Source organism: Mastacembelus armatus, chromosome 19 (genome assembly GCF_900324485.2).
Source record: "Mastacembelus armatus chromosome 19, fMasArm1.2, whole genome shotgun sequence".
Taxonomy (NCBI): domain Eukaryota; kingdom Metazoa; phylum Chordata; class Actinopteri; order Synbranchiformes; family Mastacembelidae; genus Mastacembelus; species Mastacembelus armatus.
The window spans coordinates 15,915,716-15,932,241 of record NC_046651.1 but is presented as its reverse complement, the minus strand read 5'-3'; the positions used below and the strand labels follow the sequence as shown (position 1 = coordinate 15,932,241).

The window sequence follows — 16,526 nt, the reverse complement described above, 5'->3', positions numbered from 1 at the left end:
GAGCAAGCCCCAGAATGATTCAATGAGAGTAAAATTACAGGCACTAAGTGCTAGAAATAGAGCAGTCCCTGAGTAAAGTTAATAATAGTGTTCAGCTGATAGCTACTGATCACAAGATGAAATGTTTTGCTGTGAAATGTCAAGACCACGGGGGAGATTTTAGGAACAGAACAGACGTGTGAATGTTTTCCTCTAGCTGCTGACAAATGACGGCTGCATAGGAATAATCAACTGTGATGCAGTCTTGTAATTGTGTGAAAGTGTTCCTGAAGTAAAGCAAAATGTCTTTGGTTACTTACTTAATTATTTGCTTATTTAAAGTAAATGCAACACACAGCCTGTTCTTCTAAATGAAACTGTAATACTACAAAATGCTTGTTTGTTTTGCTGTTAGGTCTCACCATTGAGCTCAGCCCAGGTGGACACACTGTTGATAGTATGAACAGAGTAACCACGGAGACGGTCATACAGCAGCTCACGATATCGAATACGAAATCCCAGTAAGATCCCATTGATCTTCTCCTCGGGTGGGGGCTATAAGGCAAAAGATGGCGAGTGATAGCATGTGAGCCAGTTCTTCACTTATAATGAGGTCATATAAATAGGTAATTTTAACAGCCACTTTACTCATCTATCTTCACTGTAAAAATTCACTTCATCACTATGTTTTTTTGTCTCTAACTTACTCACTGAGGAGACTTACACTATTTATTTTCTGTACTCAGACTGAGCTCATCCACAGGTGAGTAACACAGAAATCCCCCATCGTTGAACATGTGGGAGCAGGCCCAGAGGGGGCAAAGCTGAGAGAGAAAATAAGTACTTCTCTATCCTCATAAACTCTACAAGTGTTTCCTATAAAAGTAAAATTGTGGATTGCAGCCTCCTGTTTCTCACTTTATGACCTGTTAATTCAGGTGTGAATGTGGGAGAGGAGTTTTTATTACACACACACAGAGAGTAAAGGGTGTGTGTAAATGTGAGCAGACTTACCAGTCTGTACAGTAAATAGAGCCCTATCCTGTATACTGCCATGTACTCTTATTACTGGCCATTTTCTCAGACTTCTGTTGAGTTTGGCAACAATGACATATAAAACCAGTTTTCTCTTACCTGCCAGCGGATCAGCACTGATGTCGTTGTGTGCGGTGTGACAGAGAGAATTGTGGGTGCTTCGTCAGGCGCTGAAGCGATAAAAGTGAGATAAATGAGTTAAATTGACCTGAAAATGTGCACAATTCAAGATGCTAAATCTATCCATGTGCAGTGGCATTCAAGGAGCATAAGCACGCAACAGCTAAAACAGAACAGCCATTGACAGATGAGTCAAAAATAGCAGTTCAACACCAGTGGGGCGAACATTTGTTTAGTTTGTTAAAGCACCACAGGGCAAAACTTTGCCAAGGTTTTAATGCTGTCCTTTTGTCTCATGGAAACTGCAGATGGTGTGCACATGACATCATCTGCTGCCTTTGCCAATAGTGTCTGCATCACAACAATAGGCCTATTCATCTCATAGGGAAACAGAAATATGTAGTGTTATGTTATGAATACCTAAAAGAAAGTGCATGTGGATATAGTATATTTAAATTATTACCACATTAAACTGAAGCCTCAACTTTAAAAGGCACAGTAAGTGTAAGGGTGCAGGATTTTTCTTCAGTACAGAGACTTGGATCAAGGATGTGACCTCTGTGACCTCATGATGTCACTCTTACCATCCTGTAGAGTCGTGATGGCTTCGCTTTCTTCACTGTACTCACTGTCCCCTATGTCGTTGGTGGCTTTTACTCTGAACTGGTAGGATGTGAAGGGCTTCAGCCTTAAGGAAGGAAGAATAGGGAAGCACATCAATCTTCAAGAAAAACTACAGCAATGGATCTTAAACCTTTTAAGCCTCAGACACCAAAAGAGAAATGTAGTCTCCTTGTGGGAGCCATTAGCAAACTGTGAGGCATAGCTTAAACCAAAAGCTGACTGCTGCATTTACTGAATTCCTTTCCTAATACATAAAATGTTTTTGACCATCTTATACCATTGCTTATATTCTATCTAGTTCTAAATACTCTAGAGACATTACTCCACATTATTATTATTAATAAGATATTATTGATTTGTCAACTATACTACAGCTGAGGGAATGTAGCAGTGGGCACTGTGAAAAGATAAAGCATTGTTTCATTTAGTATTGTCCAGCAAAAAACAACATTAGAAATAAAATTAATCAGAAACCTTTGGTACTCCCTACCTGGATACTATGTAGGAGGTGGCCTCATGGTTGACAGAGGCAGAATGGACCGTCCAGTTGCTTTCCGGAAGCTCTCTGAGCTGCACAGTGTAGTAACGTACGGGTGACAGGCCGTCACTACCTGGCTCCCAAGACAGCAAAACCTGGCGGGCATGAACGTCTTTCTGAAGAACCATGGGGCGGCTGGTGGGCTGGGGACGAGCTGGAAGAACGTACACACAGACAGGAGACATACATGAGGGAAAGGAGACATTTGGTAATAGAGGGGTTCAATGAGAGAAAAAGGATTTGAGGGAATGAGTGGGAAGTGAATGAAAAATGAGGGAGAATGTAGTGCATCTATAAAAAACACTTGCTGATATGGGTTATGCTGCACAGACAAGGAGAAAATGCACAATTCTGATGAATAAAAAGTAGCTGAGAAATGAAAGTTGCAGAGTAAACAATCCACAACATGGCTTGAGGGAAGCAGATGGACTGATTCATTCTTACAACTGCATCAGAGAGCTTCTGATAAACACCCACAGGGCAAAAACACTCCTTTAGAAAACGCATCTGCTTACTGGACTGTTAAGTGGAAGTGCCATGAAGGTTTAACACAGCTCTCTACAAGTTGTATCATTACTGAGATCTCACACCTGTGTCTGCGCTTCCATTCATGTATACAACTGGTACTGTGCTTCCTGTTTGCTAGTAAACAACAAATCAAGTTAATGTTATTCTTCAAAATATCACTTCATAAACACTATTAGAGATAATGTTTGTTTTCATATACTCATTCAAATTATTGCAGAATCATTTGCCACATTCGTAGCACTGTAATTTTAGTATTACAATAAACATACTGAGCAACGTTACCTCTTTTCTCTGTGGTGACTACCAGTGCCTCAGCGGCCTCTCCCCAGCCCTTCCTCGTCTGCGCTGTGATGCGGAACACGTACACGGACTCCGGCTTGAGGCTCGTCACTGTGTACTGACGAGCGCTGGGGCTCAGCACGTCTACTGTGGCTGCATTGCTATTGGTGGAGTTGAGGTGGTATGTGATCTGGTACGCTGGTGAGAAGTTGTCACAAGGAGTTCAGTGATAAATTAAATCTAGGCTGAAAAATGTATTTTAGGTATTTGAGGCATTTGTTGTTCGTATTGTGAGCAAGATGCCCCATCAAATCTAAATAAAGAAGCTTAGGTGTGCAGTATTTGGTAGTTTCTAGATCATTTACTAATATCACAGTAAATTCTAAATTTGGCATAATTTCAATAAATAAAATGAATCTTGTATATTACTAACCAAGTATAATTCCATTGGGCTGTGACGGCGACTGCCATATAAGTCGGACTGAGGTGGGCCGCACTTCTGGGAACAGGATACCCACTGGAGGTCCTGGCACTGCAGCAAAGTAAAACACATCTCAGAACTTAATCAAGTCACAATTTGGTCACAAAGAACAAAATCAAACTAAAGACACAGCATATTCCCTACTTGTCTTATTCAACATTTACAACACTATGTAAATAAAAACACTGTAAATTTCCCCAACAAAACACAAAGGTCACCAGCATAAAACAAAAATCCACTTTCCATAAAGCAATGACTTATTACGGGTCTAAAAAAATACACAGTTTTATGTTTTTCTTTTATTTAATTTCATTGGATAAATGATGACTGGCATCCAAGTGTATTCATTTTCCCTAGTGTAATACTGCTACAGTATTTTACTGCTCAGTGTTAGTCCCATGTCCCTACCATCATCCAAGGTCCTCTCCAGGATGGTTGGAGAACTGGGCCGTCCATCTCCAATTCTTGTGAAAGCCAGAACCTGGATCTCATAAAGCACATATTTCCCTAGACCGGTTAACTGGACACTGTGAGTGGTGTTTCCCTCCACTGTCCAGAAGTGGACTGGACTGTCAGAGTCCTTCTCTTTGTACACCACCTAATCCAGTGACAGGACAGGGCATAAAGAGAAGGCAGGGAAAGGAGAATTTGGTAGTGAAATAAGAGAGAAATGGGCTCACACAGTGTCATCCTGCTGCTTTGAATACAGCCTAAAAAAGATGACATTTCTAAAAACTAATTAGAGGTCTTCAACTGCTTAGTAAATAAATAGTGAATAGCTGTAAAACATAATAAGCACAAACATACCTTGTAGCCTAGAATGAGCCCGTTTCTGTCTGGCTCAGGAACTTCAAACCAGCGCACCAGGATACTGCTAGAGGTGGTGGCAAAAGCAGACACATTGGTGGGTCCACAGGAGGGGACTGGAAAACAAATAGAGGTGAACACATTATGGTTGAATAGTCCATTGTTTTCCATATATTCTGAAAAATCATAGTCATAGTCCTTGTGTGTATTTACATATTTAATAGGTGAATGTACAACAGACAGACGGTTTGAGTGATGAGCTATGGTTATACACTTGGTATTTGTGTTTGCACATAGCCTCTGATATCCTGGTACACCCTTCAGGCCTGCTGAAAAAAAAAAACAACTCAGGAATAGGCCTTTTCTCTTTCTTGGCACCCATTCCTGGACAAAATATGCTGATTCCTAAGAATTTGCTGGAGTGAGTGGAAAACACAGCGCATGAATTCCACATTCAGGTCCATGTGTTCTCAATTTCCTCAGACTCCTGCCATTCCTCACTAGCCAGTGTCTGGAGAGGAGGGAAAGGAACTTTCTTTGCTTATAAAGAATTAGGCCGCTAACAGACTTTAGCAGGGAATATGAGGAGGAAACAGTCTGCTCACACACATATCTAACATATGGCAAAGTGTAAACTGTGTGTGTTGGTCCTTCTGTAATGACTAATGATGCAGATACTGCACAGACTTTGCAAAAACATAACATTGGAGGTGTTTTTATTTTGAGAAAGTCAATGAACATATGGTGCACATACATGTGCCTGTTGCTGTGGGCTTGGAAACATCTTAAACATTTAGACTTAGGAAAAATTAAAAAGCTATAGAGACATCTCATGTTTTAAAAAGCACTGGACAAAACTGTTGGACGACTTTAAACTGTTATATTTGTCATATTACTTATTTATATCATGTATACACATTTTGTCTATCTTTTACTTTCATATATTTTTTATTGAACAGTGTAGAATAAATAAAAAAAACACAGTGGTTATAATAAATCTTAATTTTATTAGGTGTTTCTTAACAAAAACTTGGTACGTAGGATGAAAACACAAAGCTGCTTTAGAGTAATTAAATAAACAAGGCCATTATTCTGGGATCACTGTTCATCTAATCTCCATACATTAGGAATACATGTTTTTCAGAGGATGACCGATGAAGCAGTAACTCACCAGACTCCCTCGTCCTGCCTCTGACAGGCTGGCTCCAGGGTCCCATCCCGATGCCATTGATAGCTTGGACTCTGACCTCGTATTCTGTCCATTCCTCCAGGTCCTCAATGGTAAATTCTCTTTCCAGGCGGTCAGCAATAACGTGGGTCAGCGCCCGGCCCTGTGAGCCTGCACGGGAGTACTGAACTCTATAGCCCACCTGCTCTGCGTTTCCATTGTATTCCCATTCAGGCAAAGGCTGGGCATAAGCATCATGACAGAAAAAAGAGAAAATGTGGGTTAAAACAATCCAGATACATCCGAATGAGTTATTTGTGGACAAACAAGGACAAACAGTTTCCTGCTCACCATCCATCGTAACCAGAGGCTGGTCTCACTGGCAGTGCGCAGGGTGACGTTGGCGGGCGCCATGTCAGGAGGAGCTGGTAGGGTCTGGATCTTCCTGGAGGGCTGGCTTGGAGGACTGGTGCCCACTATGTTCACTTGACGCATACGGAACCTGGTGTTTGGAGTCAAAAATGACTATAATGCAATTCCTGCTCATATGAAGATACAGAATCTACTACAGAATCAGAATCTGACAACTCAAAAAAAAACTACCAGCATTAATGTAGTACTGGCAGTGTGCATCCTCTTACATGAGGCTTATTGCATTTGAACTGTGATCACAGCACTCAATTAGAATACGGTATGACTATGCTGAGGGGAGAGCTCATTTGTGTTATGGCGTGAATATGCAAAAAAACGAATTTTTTATCCAGTGCAAGTGTTTCACTCTACTGAAATGTAAAGTGGCAGCACTGATGCTGGAATGCTGAGAACTATAGTTGTTGTGGGTCTTTAGGGATTGGCTCTGTGAAATGTTAATTGGTTATATTGAATGTGATCATGGAAAACAAGCAGGCTGCACCAAGATAAAGATTATGCTCAGAGTGTAAAAATAATTTTACAACACTAACCATAACAAGCTTCTATCCAAATCAAAACAGAATAAGATAAGCTCTGAGGATATGCTGAAATTAGCCGAGATACTGAAGCACGCATACACTTCATCTGTTGTTTGTCACAATCTGCACGATCTGCATGATTTCCAGGTAATCTGGTATTGTCTAAGAATATACTGGGAAAATATCGAGCAGGTTCTTACTGATAAGAATATTTGTTTACTACAATAAAGGCTGTGCATGCATTGGCTGTGATAGCAAGTCAAGCCTGAATGTGTTGTAGTCCTGTTATCCAATTAGTTTCATGTGTACTATTTATCGATGTGGTCTTTTATTGTTGTGACACATATACAGTTGGCTACCTGTAGAAGGTGTATGGGTTGAGACCTGGGACTTCTAAGGAGCGAGCCTCAGGTTCATTGGACACCTGGTGAACCATCATCCAATCCTCATTTTCTCCTACAACACCAACCTAACACCAGCACAACAGGCCATGAATAAAAAGCATGCACTGCAGAACTCTTCATCCAAAAGGAGATCTGTATTTAACCATGAATCTTGAAACAAACCAAAATATGAATGATTACTTCAGAAGCAATGATTAAGAAAACCAGGACCTTTGCTTACCTGGGCCTCTACCTGCCAACGAGAAATTGAGGTTTTGCCATCATAGCCAGGTTTGAACTGCAGGGTGACAGAGCGTGGGCCAATGTTGGAAATTGCTATGTTGGTGGGAGGGCCAGGAAGCTCTAACAAGAGGCAGAAAGAGTCAAACTTGAAAAGACAGATTTAGGCATAAAATGTCAGAGGAGAACATATTAATGATACTGTTCTTCAGGGTATTTTCTCTGACCACATCACACACTTGGTGCCTCTGGTCTGTAGGCTTTACTTTGGAAAATGATTTTACTACAGCACCCTCCGGTGGCTGTACAGATACTGCACACACCTAAATTTCTCTGCAATTTGACTTAATTCCCTCCCTTGAGCTCTCAACTTCAGCTAAGACAGCAAAAGTAGATGAGCTTTGGAAAAGATGCTTAGACACAGTACACAGGCAGGGACAATGCCATGAATGTCAATTACATTGCAGTTATCTAGAGATATGATTCAATCTGATATCCTGCTGTTTACACTTGAGCTGAGTAAACAATAAGAATGGATTATTCCCTGAAAATCCTGGAGGGGAAACAAATCTGAAAATGGTAAATTCAAAGAACAGTGGGAACTCATTTTTGTTTGTATGAATATAATTGTTTGTGTGTGTATGTGTACGTAAGGATGTTTTTGTACCTGTGTTTTGTACCTGTGTGTCTATGAAGGTAGGCATGGGAAAGTGCAAGTGCATAAAGTAATTGCTTCTTTTCTTTCTTTTTTTTTTATCCATCATGCTTCCCTTGAGATAAACATTAAATCGACCATAACGTATTCCCATTCCAAACCACGATATAGTTTACATAAATCCTAGTTGAAGTTAAACTAGGGCATACTGGAGTGTGGAGAGAGGCCTAATATTAATAAGATATAATCCCTCCCATGGGCATACTCAGCAATTTTTTCAAAGACTGCTTAAATGCAGGTGTGTTCAACAGTAATCGAACGCAGAATATACATGTGGTAAAATTACTGCCTCTTAATATTTGCATGAATAATTACAGAGGCGGCATTTCGTTGGATTGTTACAGTATAGTTGCAGGCGCAGACGTGCTTTCTTTACACATATACAACGGGATTAATGACCATTCTGCTATGAAGCCTGCTCTCAATTTAATAGCTTGTCATTTCACAGGTTTCACAGATGTTCAGGCTATGAATGCTGTTCTAGTGATTGACGCGAGCATTGCTTTTCTATTACACAAATTTGCCGATATGAAATCATTTAACATTGTAATTGCACTTAATGCTCTCCTGAGAGCTATTATTTTGTGGATGTGGAGCAGATATGTGTACTGGTGTTTTTTTTTTTTTTTTGGTTTTGTCCCAGCTGAGGTGACTGGGGTCTGATTTCATTCTGTCTGGCGCCAGACAACATGGAGCGTGTGCAATGTGAAGCAGTAAAAAACGCAGGAAGGAAGGTTCAGCGAAGGTTCCCAACTATTGACAAAATAGCATCGATAATGTCATCAGGGTTATCTTGGCTTGGATTTGAGACATCAGCAATTATACTTCAGCAGAGTCTCTAATAAAAAATGTTACTGAGTTGCATTCTGGGACATGAATATCAAGTTCTTGGAACCTAATTCATGCTAGGAACGAAAAGACAGGATGTCTTGTTCCCAATTGCCTTAATCTCTAATGTCTCTCAAGTTTATGGATGTGCAATACTAAATCTCTTATTCAAATGTGTTGAGAGTGAAGTCTGTGAGTGATCCAGGCAGAGTAACTGAGCATAATGCCTGGAAAGAGATGTCAAAATAGTTGTTTTTCATGAGCAAAGTTTCAGATACCAGATGGGTGCCTCAGAGCCACAGATCCCTTAACCTTGGAAAGTAATAATGTGGCTTGATAGTACTAGGAGGAAGTGAGAAAATCTGTATTATTTGTAATTTGGCTGTATTGACCCTGAAGTATCTGTACTGATAGGTAGCTGACCTGGTGGGACCCCAGAGGAGATGGTGGAGGAGGAAAGCTGGCCCTGGCCTTTGGAGGTCATCCCTGCCACTTCAATTGTGTAGGTGGTGAGAGCAGTGAGTCCAGTAACCCTGTACTCTAAGGTGACATTTGGCAAGTAATGGGTAACTCTGGTGTTTGTTCGGTTGTACTCCTCCCACGAAATGCGATAACCTGAAGAGCAGAAGAGATGGGTTAACAGCAGTAGACAGAGAATCCTCTCAGGGAATATTCAACATCAGTTTGACTATAATAGTGACTCTGCTTGCATGCTACAGGGCGAGCTAGCAGAAATATTAAATTAACTTCATCAAAAATTGAATATAGCAAATTAAATCAGCCTGTGATTATACCCCCTTACACACAAAATCTCCGCCCACTCTCATCCACTCTCTCTACCAAAGTTAATGCAATTTGCTCCTTGGCCAGCAGCTCTTTTCATGTGATTGCATAAGTCATTAGATAGCATTTCTTGCCAAATCAATAATTTCACATGGCATGTCCGTGTTTGTCTCCTGAGGATGTGCACCACATTACTTTTTTTTTTTTTACAAAAACACTTTACAATATGCTGCTAAATCTCAACCTTAGTAAACATTTAGATATTAATGTCACTGGTGGGCATTTGATCTTTACTTAAAGTTTGCACAGAACGAAGAAAGAGCACTTCGTAAACTGCAACAGACGTAACACTGACTCCCTAGAAAGATCTTTAATTAGAACATTTTGCATGTGCATCCCTGGACTGGTGAATGAAATATTCATGCTGGAGATTTTGCTAATTTAGCTTCTTTACTAAAACCGGTCACAATATGGCATTTGAGACACTCAAAAACACTGTGTCTTGAAGTGGGACACAAACTCAATTTACAAACATATTGTAAATTAATCCAAAAGCTACAGATCTATTTGTGCACAGTTCCATTCAGTTACACTGCTTTTAGCAACAGAAACAGATTAAACGGTGTGTGCCCCTGAGGAGTAACAACTTTTTGTTATTTAATGTAGATGAAAATGCAAACATCTGTATTTGATATTTTGCTCTTTATATAGTGTGATGATTCGTGGGCTATACAATTTTTAGTAAAATGTTTTTCTGTGATTACAAAATATTTGTGTTTGATGACAATCTCCATGATTCAATAAAAATAAACAACAAACAGAACAAACAGCAAAATAACCTTTCTTACAAGATGCATGTGTTGGGCTCACTAAATGTCTGACAAACTGCTATTTCTCACTTTTCTTGCATCACTACCAATATAAACTGGGAGTGAGTGAATCTACCTGTGAGAACTCCATTCTTCTCACTGGGCTCACTCCAGCTGACTTTGAGTGACGTGTCCAGGATCTCAGTGAAGCTCAGGTGACCCACGGCACCGGGGGCTGGATGGAGACAAGTGAGGATAATGAGGGCCAATGGGCAAATGATCCACTTTACAGTCTGAGCTCAGTGCTAATCAGCTGGTATATTGGAAACTGGTGACAGCATTTGCATTTTTAAATAACCAAATTAGTGAAAAGGATAATTGTTGAAAAAAACTGATGATAAACTGTGGAAAATTAAGAGTTTTTAAAGCTTAACCAATAATCTCTAAGGAAACTAAGTTCCAATTATGATGATCCTGGCTGGGTGCATAATATACTCATTCATTAGCACTTCTCTACAACTTCGTTCTGCATGAATAATAGATCTTGCCCAGAGGATGTGTTAGAGTGAGATGCTTGTGTCCCATCGCCACCACGGGAGAGAGAAGACTGTGGAAGGAATGTCACTTACTATCCTCATGTGTCCTTATTGCTTTGGGCGGGCTGCGGGGTCCGTCTCCGGGTGTAGTGAAACACAGCACAGAGGTGTAATACTCAGTGAACTTCTTCAGACCTGTCACATATCCCACATGGACGCTGTCCTGGAAGTTGGGTCGTACTGTTACTATAGAAACATCTTTGTCTCTTCCAGGCTCCCAGGCCAGCAACTAAAACAAGACAAACAAAAAGAAGAAAGTAAGCGTGAAAAAAAGTGTGAAAAAAAGTACCAGACAGCCCAAAATAAAGCCGCTAATCATTTACATGCAATAATTCTCACACATTTATTCTCACTAAACTAACTGTAGTGTCTCTCTCCAGTAGTGCTGAGCAACTCTGGGGAGTTATTTGGCATCACAGTTCTTGCAGATATATTTAGAAAGATGCCCTGAAGAGGTTTTGACTGGGAGGGAATGGCTAAATAGATACACTAAGTCTGAGAGAGTAAGCGAGAGCCAAGGCACAAGCGAGGAATGATCGCATCCCATCATGCATGTTGACTGCAGACCATACAGCAACTACAAATGGGACCTGGTTTGATCAAGTGGGTCCTTAGGTAATGAGTCTCAACGGCATATCTATTGGGTTCGTTTCCAGTTTATAGAGTGCTGAGAAAGCTTCCAGGGAAGTTGGCAAAAGGATGTCAGACAGATAGATGCTTGACTGTGTGCCACTTTTTTCCACTTAATCCCTGAATTTCATCATTTACCTCAGATTCTATCACTTTTCACTTTGTCTGTTTCTCTTTTCCTTACTGACACTTAAGTATGTCCCCAGAGGAAACCTGATATTTAAAATTCAGATTGAGTTTGTACAGTGGCCCCTCCACCCAGCTGAGTAAGGCCTGTGGAGCGCCACTGAAAAAGACAAAAAGAGACAGACAAAAGCATGAGAGAAAAAAAAAACCAATGGCATAATTAAGCCTCAATAGAGTCAACGGAAAAAAGAGAACTACCCTATGGAGGTGGCTTTATGATACCCTTCTTTTCAGTGAAGTATACACAATAGACAGAGATGGACTACTTTCAAGACCCCATGACAAAATAATGAAGACATTCATCATTATGTGCACGCAGCTTCACAATAAAACATATGAAAAATGGTTGCAAAGATAAATAGAATGACCTCCGACTGACAAATGGGTGAACCCAGTCTATTGTTCACAGTGGCACCAAATATGTTTTGCCCCTTGGCTTTTCTCTCCCTCCTGCTACACAGGATATGCAATACTACAACTTCAGCTCTGACAGTTCTGTCAATGGACGTGATGGCTGGTGGTGATAGCTCTGCGGCAGTTACTGACCTTGTAGCCCTGGTTGATGCCGTTGATGAACTGAGGGTTTGGGGCTGTCCACGTAAAACGGATAGCTGTAGAGTTGACCGACTCGGCCTGCACGTTCCCGGGGGCGATAGTGGGTACTGGGATGGATGATGAGAAGAAGAAAAAGTGGAACAAGGGAAAGGAAAAGAAAGAAAAGAATGAAGTAGAAAGGCAAAAAACAAAGGCGTCAGCGCGCCTTTCAGTTGACGGCTAGAAGTCTCCGTGAATCTATTTTGATGTGAGTATTGATCGCTGCTGCACAGGTCAGGGCAGATACTGCCATCACTCTCTGTCTGATGACACTAACACCTAATACCAGGGCTCTCTGTGGGGCTGTCTGTGTGAGCTTCTTATGGATCTTAGAGGATGTTACACCTTTGTGTGGTCCTTACGACAAAGAGCTAAAGGTAATATTGTTGTACAGGGGTCAGCATTCGCTTTTAGAGATTATTTTGTTCAGATCCATAAAACCGGATGCTTTATGGAAGAATTATGTTAGTGTGTAATAACAACATTGCATTGCAACACTGCAGAGTATCGCTTCCCAAATTTATTCAAAATGCATATTCATGATACTTTAAAGTACAGTTTGATTAGATTTAACACATTTAAAAGCAGATTCATTTAAAATGACACATTTAATTAAAAACAGAAAACACTCAGCATATCAGCTCAGATTTCTTAATAACATGATGATATGAATGCTCACCTCCCTGCAGAGTCCACTCAGTGACTTTATGGCTAAAAGTGCCCAGACCGGCCCCATTGTAGGCAGCCACCTCAATCTCATAGTTAGTCCAGATGATGAGGTCCTCCAGCAGCAGGTTGGTCACATCTGGGCTGGAAATGTTCTTGATTTGGTAGTCCACAGGTAGCCCAGTGAGACGGTACCTAAGATACAGATCCAGTATAGGAATTTTAAATGATTTTTTGAAGGACTTTGCCAGAAATTAAAATCAATAGCAACATGTGGATGTTTCTAATCTGAATTTGGAATTTAGATGGTTCTTTTTCAAAGTGGCTACAGTGCAGGACATTATTTGAGCCAAAACCTGCAGTACACTTTGCTTCCTGCTAGGGGGACACAAAGCACCAGCAAACAATCAATTAAAACCCATTGATGGCACTGACTGTTGCCTGAAAAACACCTGCTGTTTCATTTGGATGTAATGAATAAAAGGCTGACAGAAAACCTAACTAATTACATGTTTACAGGATTTACAGTCAGTTTAGCATATTGCTGACTCTGCCCAGCTAAAGTTTTTGAAGTGAAACCAGTCATTATATTTTAATTTTCTCTGACTAAATTATAAATGGACACTGTGAGGGTTCTTAAGTGAAGCAAAGTGTGTGTGATTTTATTTCAGTAGTTTTCCATAGTAATATAATGGATTAAACTTTAAGTGAAAAACAGAAGCAGATGGATGAAGAACACTTGGGGGGTGGGTATCATACAGTACTATGTGAAGGAGTACTGTGTAATAAGGTTACAACTTTATTGCACAATGGCTTTATATTTCTTTGTTTCATATAGAAAGTTTAAAAAAAATGCATTTTCAAGGTCACATTTTAAAAATAAAACCATTCAACCACTGACAAATATTAGATAACACCAGATGTTACATAGATGTGCACATTTACATAATTTTCCCTAATATCAACATATTGCATTATTCTGTTAAATTATTTTTCCTCATGCTAAATGAGCCTCAGTGAGCAGGGATCTTACCGGACAGTGTAGCCCCTGAGGATGCCATTCTGGTGACTTTCTGGTGGTGGCTGCCACTGGATCATGATGGACTGATTTGTCCGACCACTAGCAATGACGTTCTGAGGAGGAGCACTGGGGGGCTCCTCTGGGAGAGAGACACTGCAGAACACACACAAAGACACACATGCATGCATGTAAAATGAAAATGTACAATTTCAACTGAAGCAGTAAGTACAAACACTGTTTCTGTTTCTACCCATTCCACTTCCTTCCTTAAATATTCTGACCATTTCTTGTGTGTTTTTGCCTCCTAAAATATGTGTAGTGCCCACCATAGAGTCTCTTTGGTATTCCACCACTTAAATACTATTTTTGCCCTGACAGAACACCCTGATTGCATAAGGAGAAGGTGCATATGAGAGTGAGATCAATGGCGGTGACTTAGTACCAAATGGTGTAGCAGAGCATTTGGTGCCAGGCCCCCTGCAACACACAAAGTGAGCCCCCTGTGGCGCTCCTCTGGCTAGGGAGCTTGCAGCGTGAGTGACTAGTGGTGGAGGGAGGCGGGTTGGACGGGGAGGGTGGGGGGAACAAGTGCCTGAAGTTGTGTCAGGCAACAGAGAGGCCAAACCTGAGCTCGCCTAAACCCTAAATCCCTCCTGAAGCTTTCAGAATGTGAGAGCAAGCGGCTGTTTGTGTGTGTGAATGTGTGTTTACATGTGACTATGCATGTTTGTGTGTGTATCCGCTTTGGTAGGCTTACTTGTATATCCCTCTTCACCGACTCTTGACTGAAAGGATCAGTCAAACTGGTTGTCTAGGAAACAGATTTTAAGAGCACTGTGTACTATACACTAAGTTCAGTTCCACGTGATTCTTAATGTTGGACATTTCTACCAATGCACGCTGCTACTGCAGTTAAACAATGTGCTGAACGAACCTTACAATGACAGGAGTGAATTGAAACCATGGAAAAAACCTTGCTTTTCCATATTGAAAAGTAGGGATGTCCCAATCCTAAATATCTGTCTGTAGCTTACCGGTCTGTCTCTTTGCTGAACTGTCCCTTCCCCACATCATTGACAGCACAAAGTCGGAACTGATAGGAGCGCGCTGGGATCAAGCCATTGACGGTCACTGCAGTGGACTCTGGCTCAATATTGGCCAACAGGATGGCCCAAGGAGCATCTGCAACAAATACGATCAAGTTTTACAACTTGTCACACATGGACATGCTTCTTGAGCATCGGTATGCTAAACATTCACCTGAACACCCCTTAAAAAGAAACATTCTTGTGAGGAATCAGATTATATTTGTAGGTCACCTTTTAAAATTCAAAGTCATTAAGTCACGCTGAGAAAAAAAGAAGAAAGGTGCTGTCAACTGGCAGAAAGGATATGAAACACAGACAGTAAAGAAGGATGCAATAGGTGGATGCGTGGCTTTAAAAGACTAGATATAACGTGACGTACTGTTCTCAGAAACCTCCAGGATGTAGCGTATGAGAGGACTGTTGCCATCAAAAGGCTTGGCCCAGGCTAGGTCGATGGCTCTTTTCTCAGATGTGCTCAGCACGGCTGTAGGGTTTTCTGGGGCATGGGGCAGCTGCCTGCAGGGAACAGCGGGACAACTTTGATAAATAAAAGAATCTCTTTTACCACAGCAAATCCTCTGCAGAGCCAGAAAGTTGCTGGGCATTTTGTTCCTCTCCCTGCTGTTCAAATCTAAAGTAAAGCTGAATGTTTTATAACAGAGAGATCAGTTAGACGGGTGATGAAATGTGTTGAGACAAGACAGCAAAGATGGTTCCTTGTCAAGACGGACATACAGGCAAACAAAATGAGATAGGTATCACCAGAGGGGGAAATGAATTGAAAGGCATAAGGAGACAAATAGGGAGAAAATGCAGACAAAGACATGAATAAATGAGGCCAAAGCTGTGGATCATTAATTCATTTAGTCATAAATTCAGATAAGCACAGATAAGACTGATTAATAGATAAATCTTATAGCAGTGAACAGATATAGGCAGTAACTGTCAAAAGGCAGTCAGGCAATGTGATCACTGATAGGGGGACAAAGGAAGACAAAGATAATCAGTCAGTCAGTCAGTTTGGAAAACAAGTTGTCATTCCTATTCACTTTACCCTTGGTGCAGTGACTCACTGAGTACCGAAGTACAACACTAGCAAGCAATGTTTTAGGGAAAGAGACAGTTTGACATGACAAAAACAATCAAAAGGTGTTTGTAAGAGTGTAAGTGTGTGTGTGTGTGTGTGTGTGTGTGTCGCACATAGACAATAGAGAAGGGGTTCCCCTGGGGCTGGAAGTGTGCTGGGTGAGAATGAGGACAGGGGAGGTGAGGAATAACAGGTGTCATTAAGTGGAAATGAGTCAGAGGTGTCAATAAGAACAGACAGAATAGTGGTGAAAGGTTGGTGGAATTAGGTGCATGTCTGGTCCTTCTGTGTGTGTGTGTGTGTGTGTGTGTGTGTGTGTGTGTGCGTACATGTATGTGTGGGTCTATGTGTGCCCTGTTTGCTGCAAAGGAACTTCTTCTTCCGTGTATCT

General features: G+C 41.0%; 1 protein-coding gene across 1 annotated transcript in view; it reads right to left on the bottom strand.

Moving 5' to 3' along the window:
* The window catches only part of sdk2b (sidekick cell adhesion molecule 2b), a 211,018-nt gene that overhangs the window by 18,701 nt on the left and 175,791 nt on the right, over positions 1–16,526 (bottom strand). Inside the window, exons 14-33 of the mRNA XM_026316388.1 lie at positions 15,428–15,564; positions 14,995–15,142; positions 13,973–14,113; positions 12,953–13,134; positions 12,226–12,341; positions 10,897–11,092; positions 10,404–10,502; positions 9,099–9,290; positions 7,134–7,255; positions 6,869–6,978; positions 5,911–6,061; positions 5,563–5,800; positions 4,392–4,507; positions 3,993–4,182; positions 3,537–3,635; positions 3,107–3,301; positions 2,249–2,450; positions 1,719–1,822; positions 1,114–1,184; positions 402–534 (exon numbers count right to left, since the gene is read on the bottom strand). Coding sequence (XP_026172173.1) covers positions 402–534; positions 1,114–1,184; positions 1,719–1,822; positions 2,249–2,450; positions 3,107–3,301; positions 3,537–3,635; positions 3,993–4,182; positions 4,392–4,507; positions 5,563–5,800; positions 5,911–6,061; positions 6,869–6,978; positions 7,134–7,255; positions 9,099–9,290; positions 10,404–10,502; positions 10,897–11,092; positions 12,226–12,341; positions 12,953–13,134; positions 13,973–14,113; positions 14,995–15,142; positions 15,428–15,564 — 2,942 coding nt within the window. The remainder of the gene's footprint in view (positions 1–401; positions 535–1,113; positions 1,185–1,718; positions 1,823–2,248; positions 2,451–3,106; positions 3,302–3,536; positions 3,636–3,992; positions 4,183–4,391; positions 4,508–5,562; positions 5,801–5,910; positions 6,062–6,868; positions 6,979–7,133; positions 7,256–9,098; positions 9,291–10,403; positions 10,503–10,896; positions 11,093–12,225; positions 12,342–12,952; positions 13,135–13,972; positions 14,114–14,994; positions 15,143–15,427; positions 15,565–16,526) is intronic.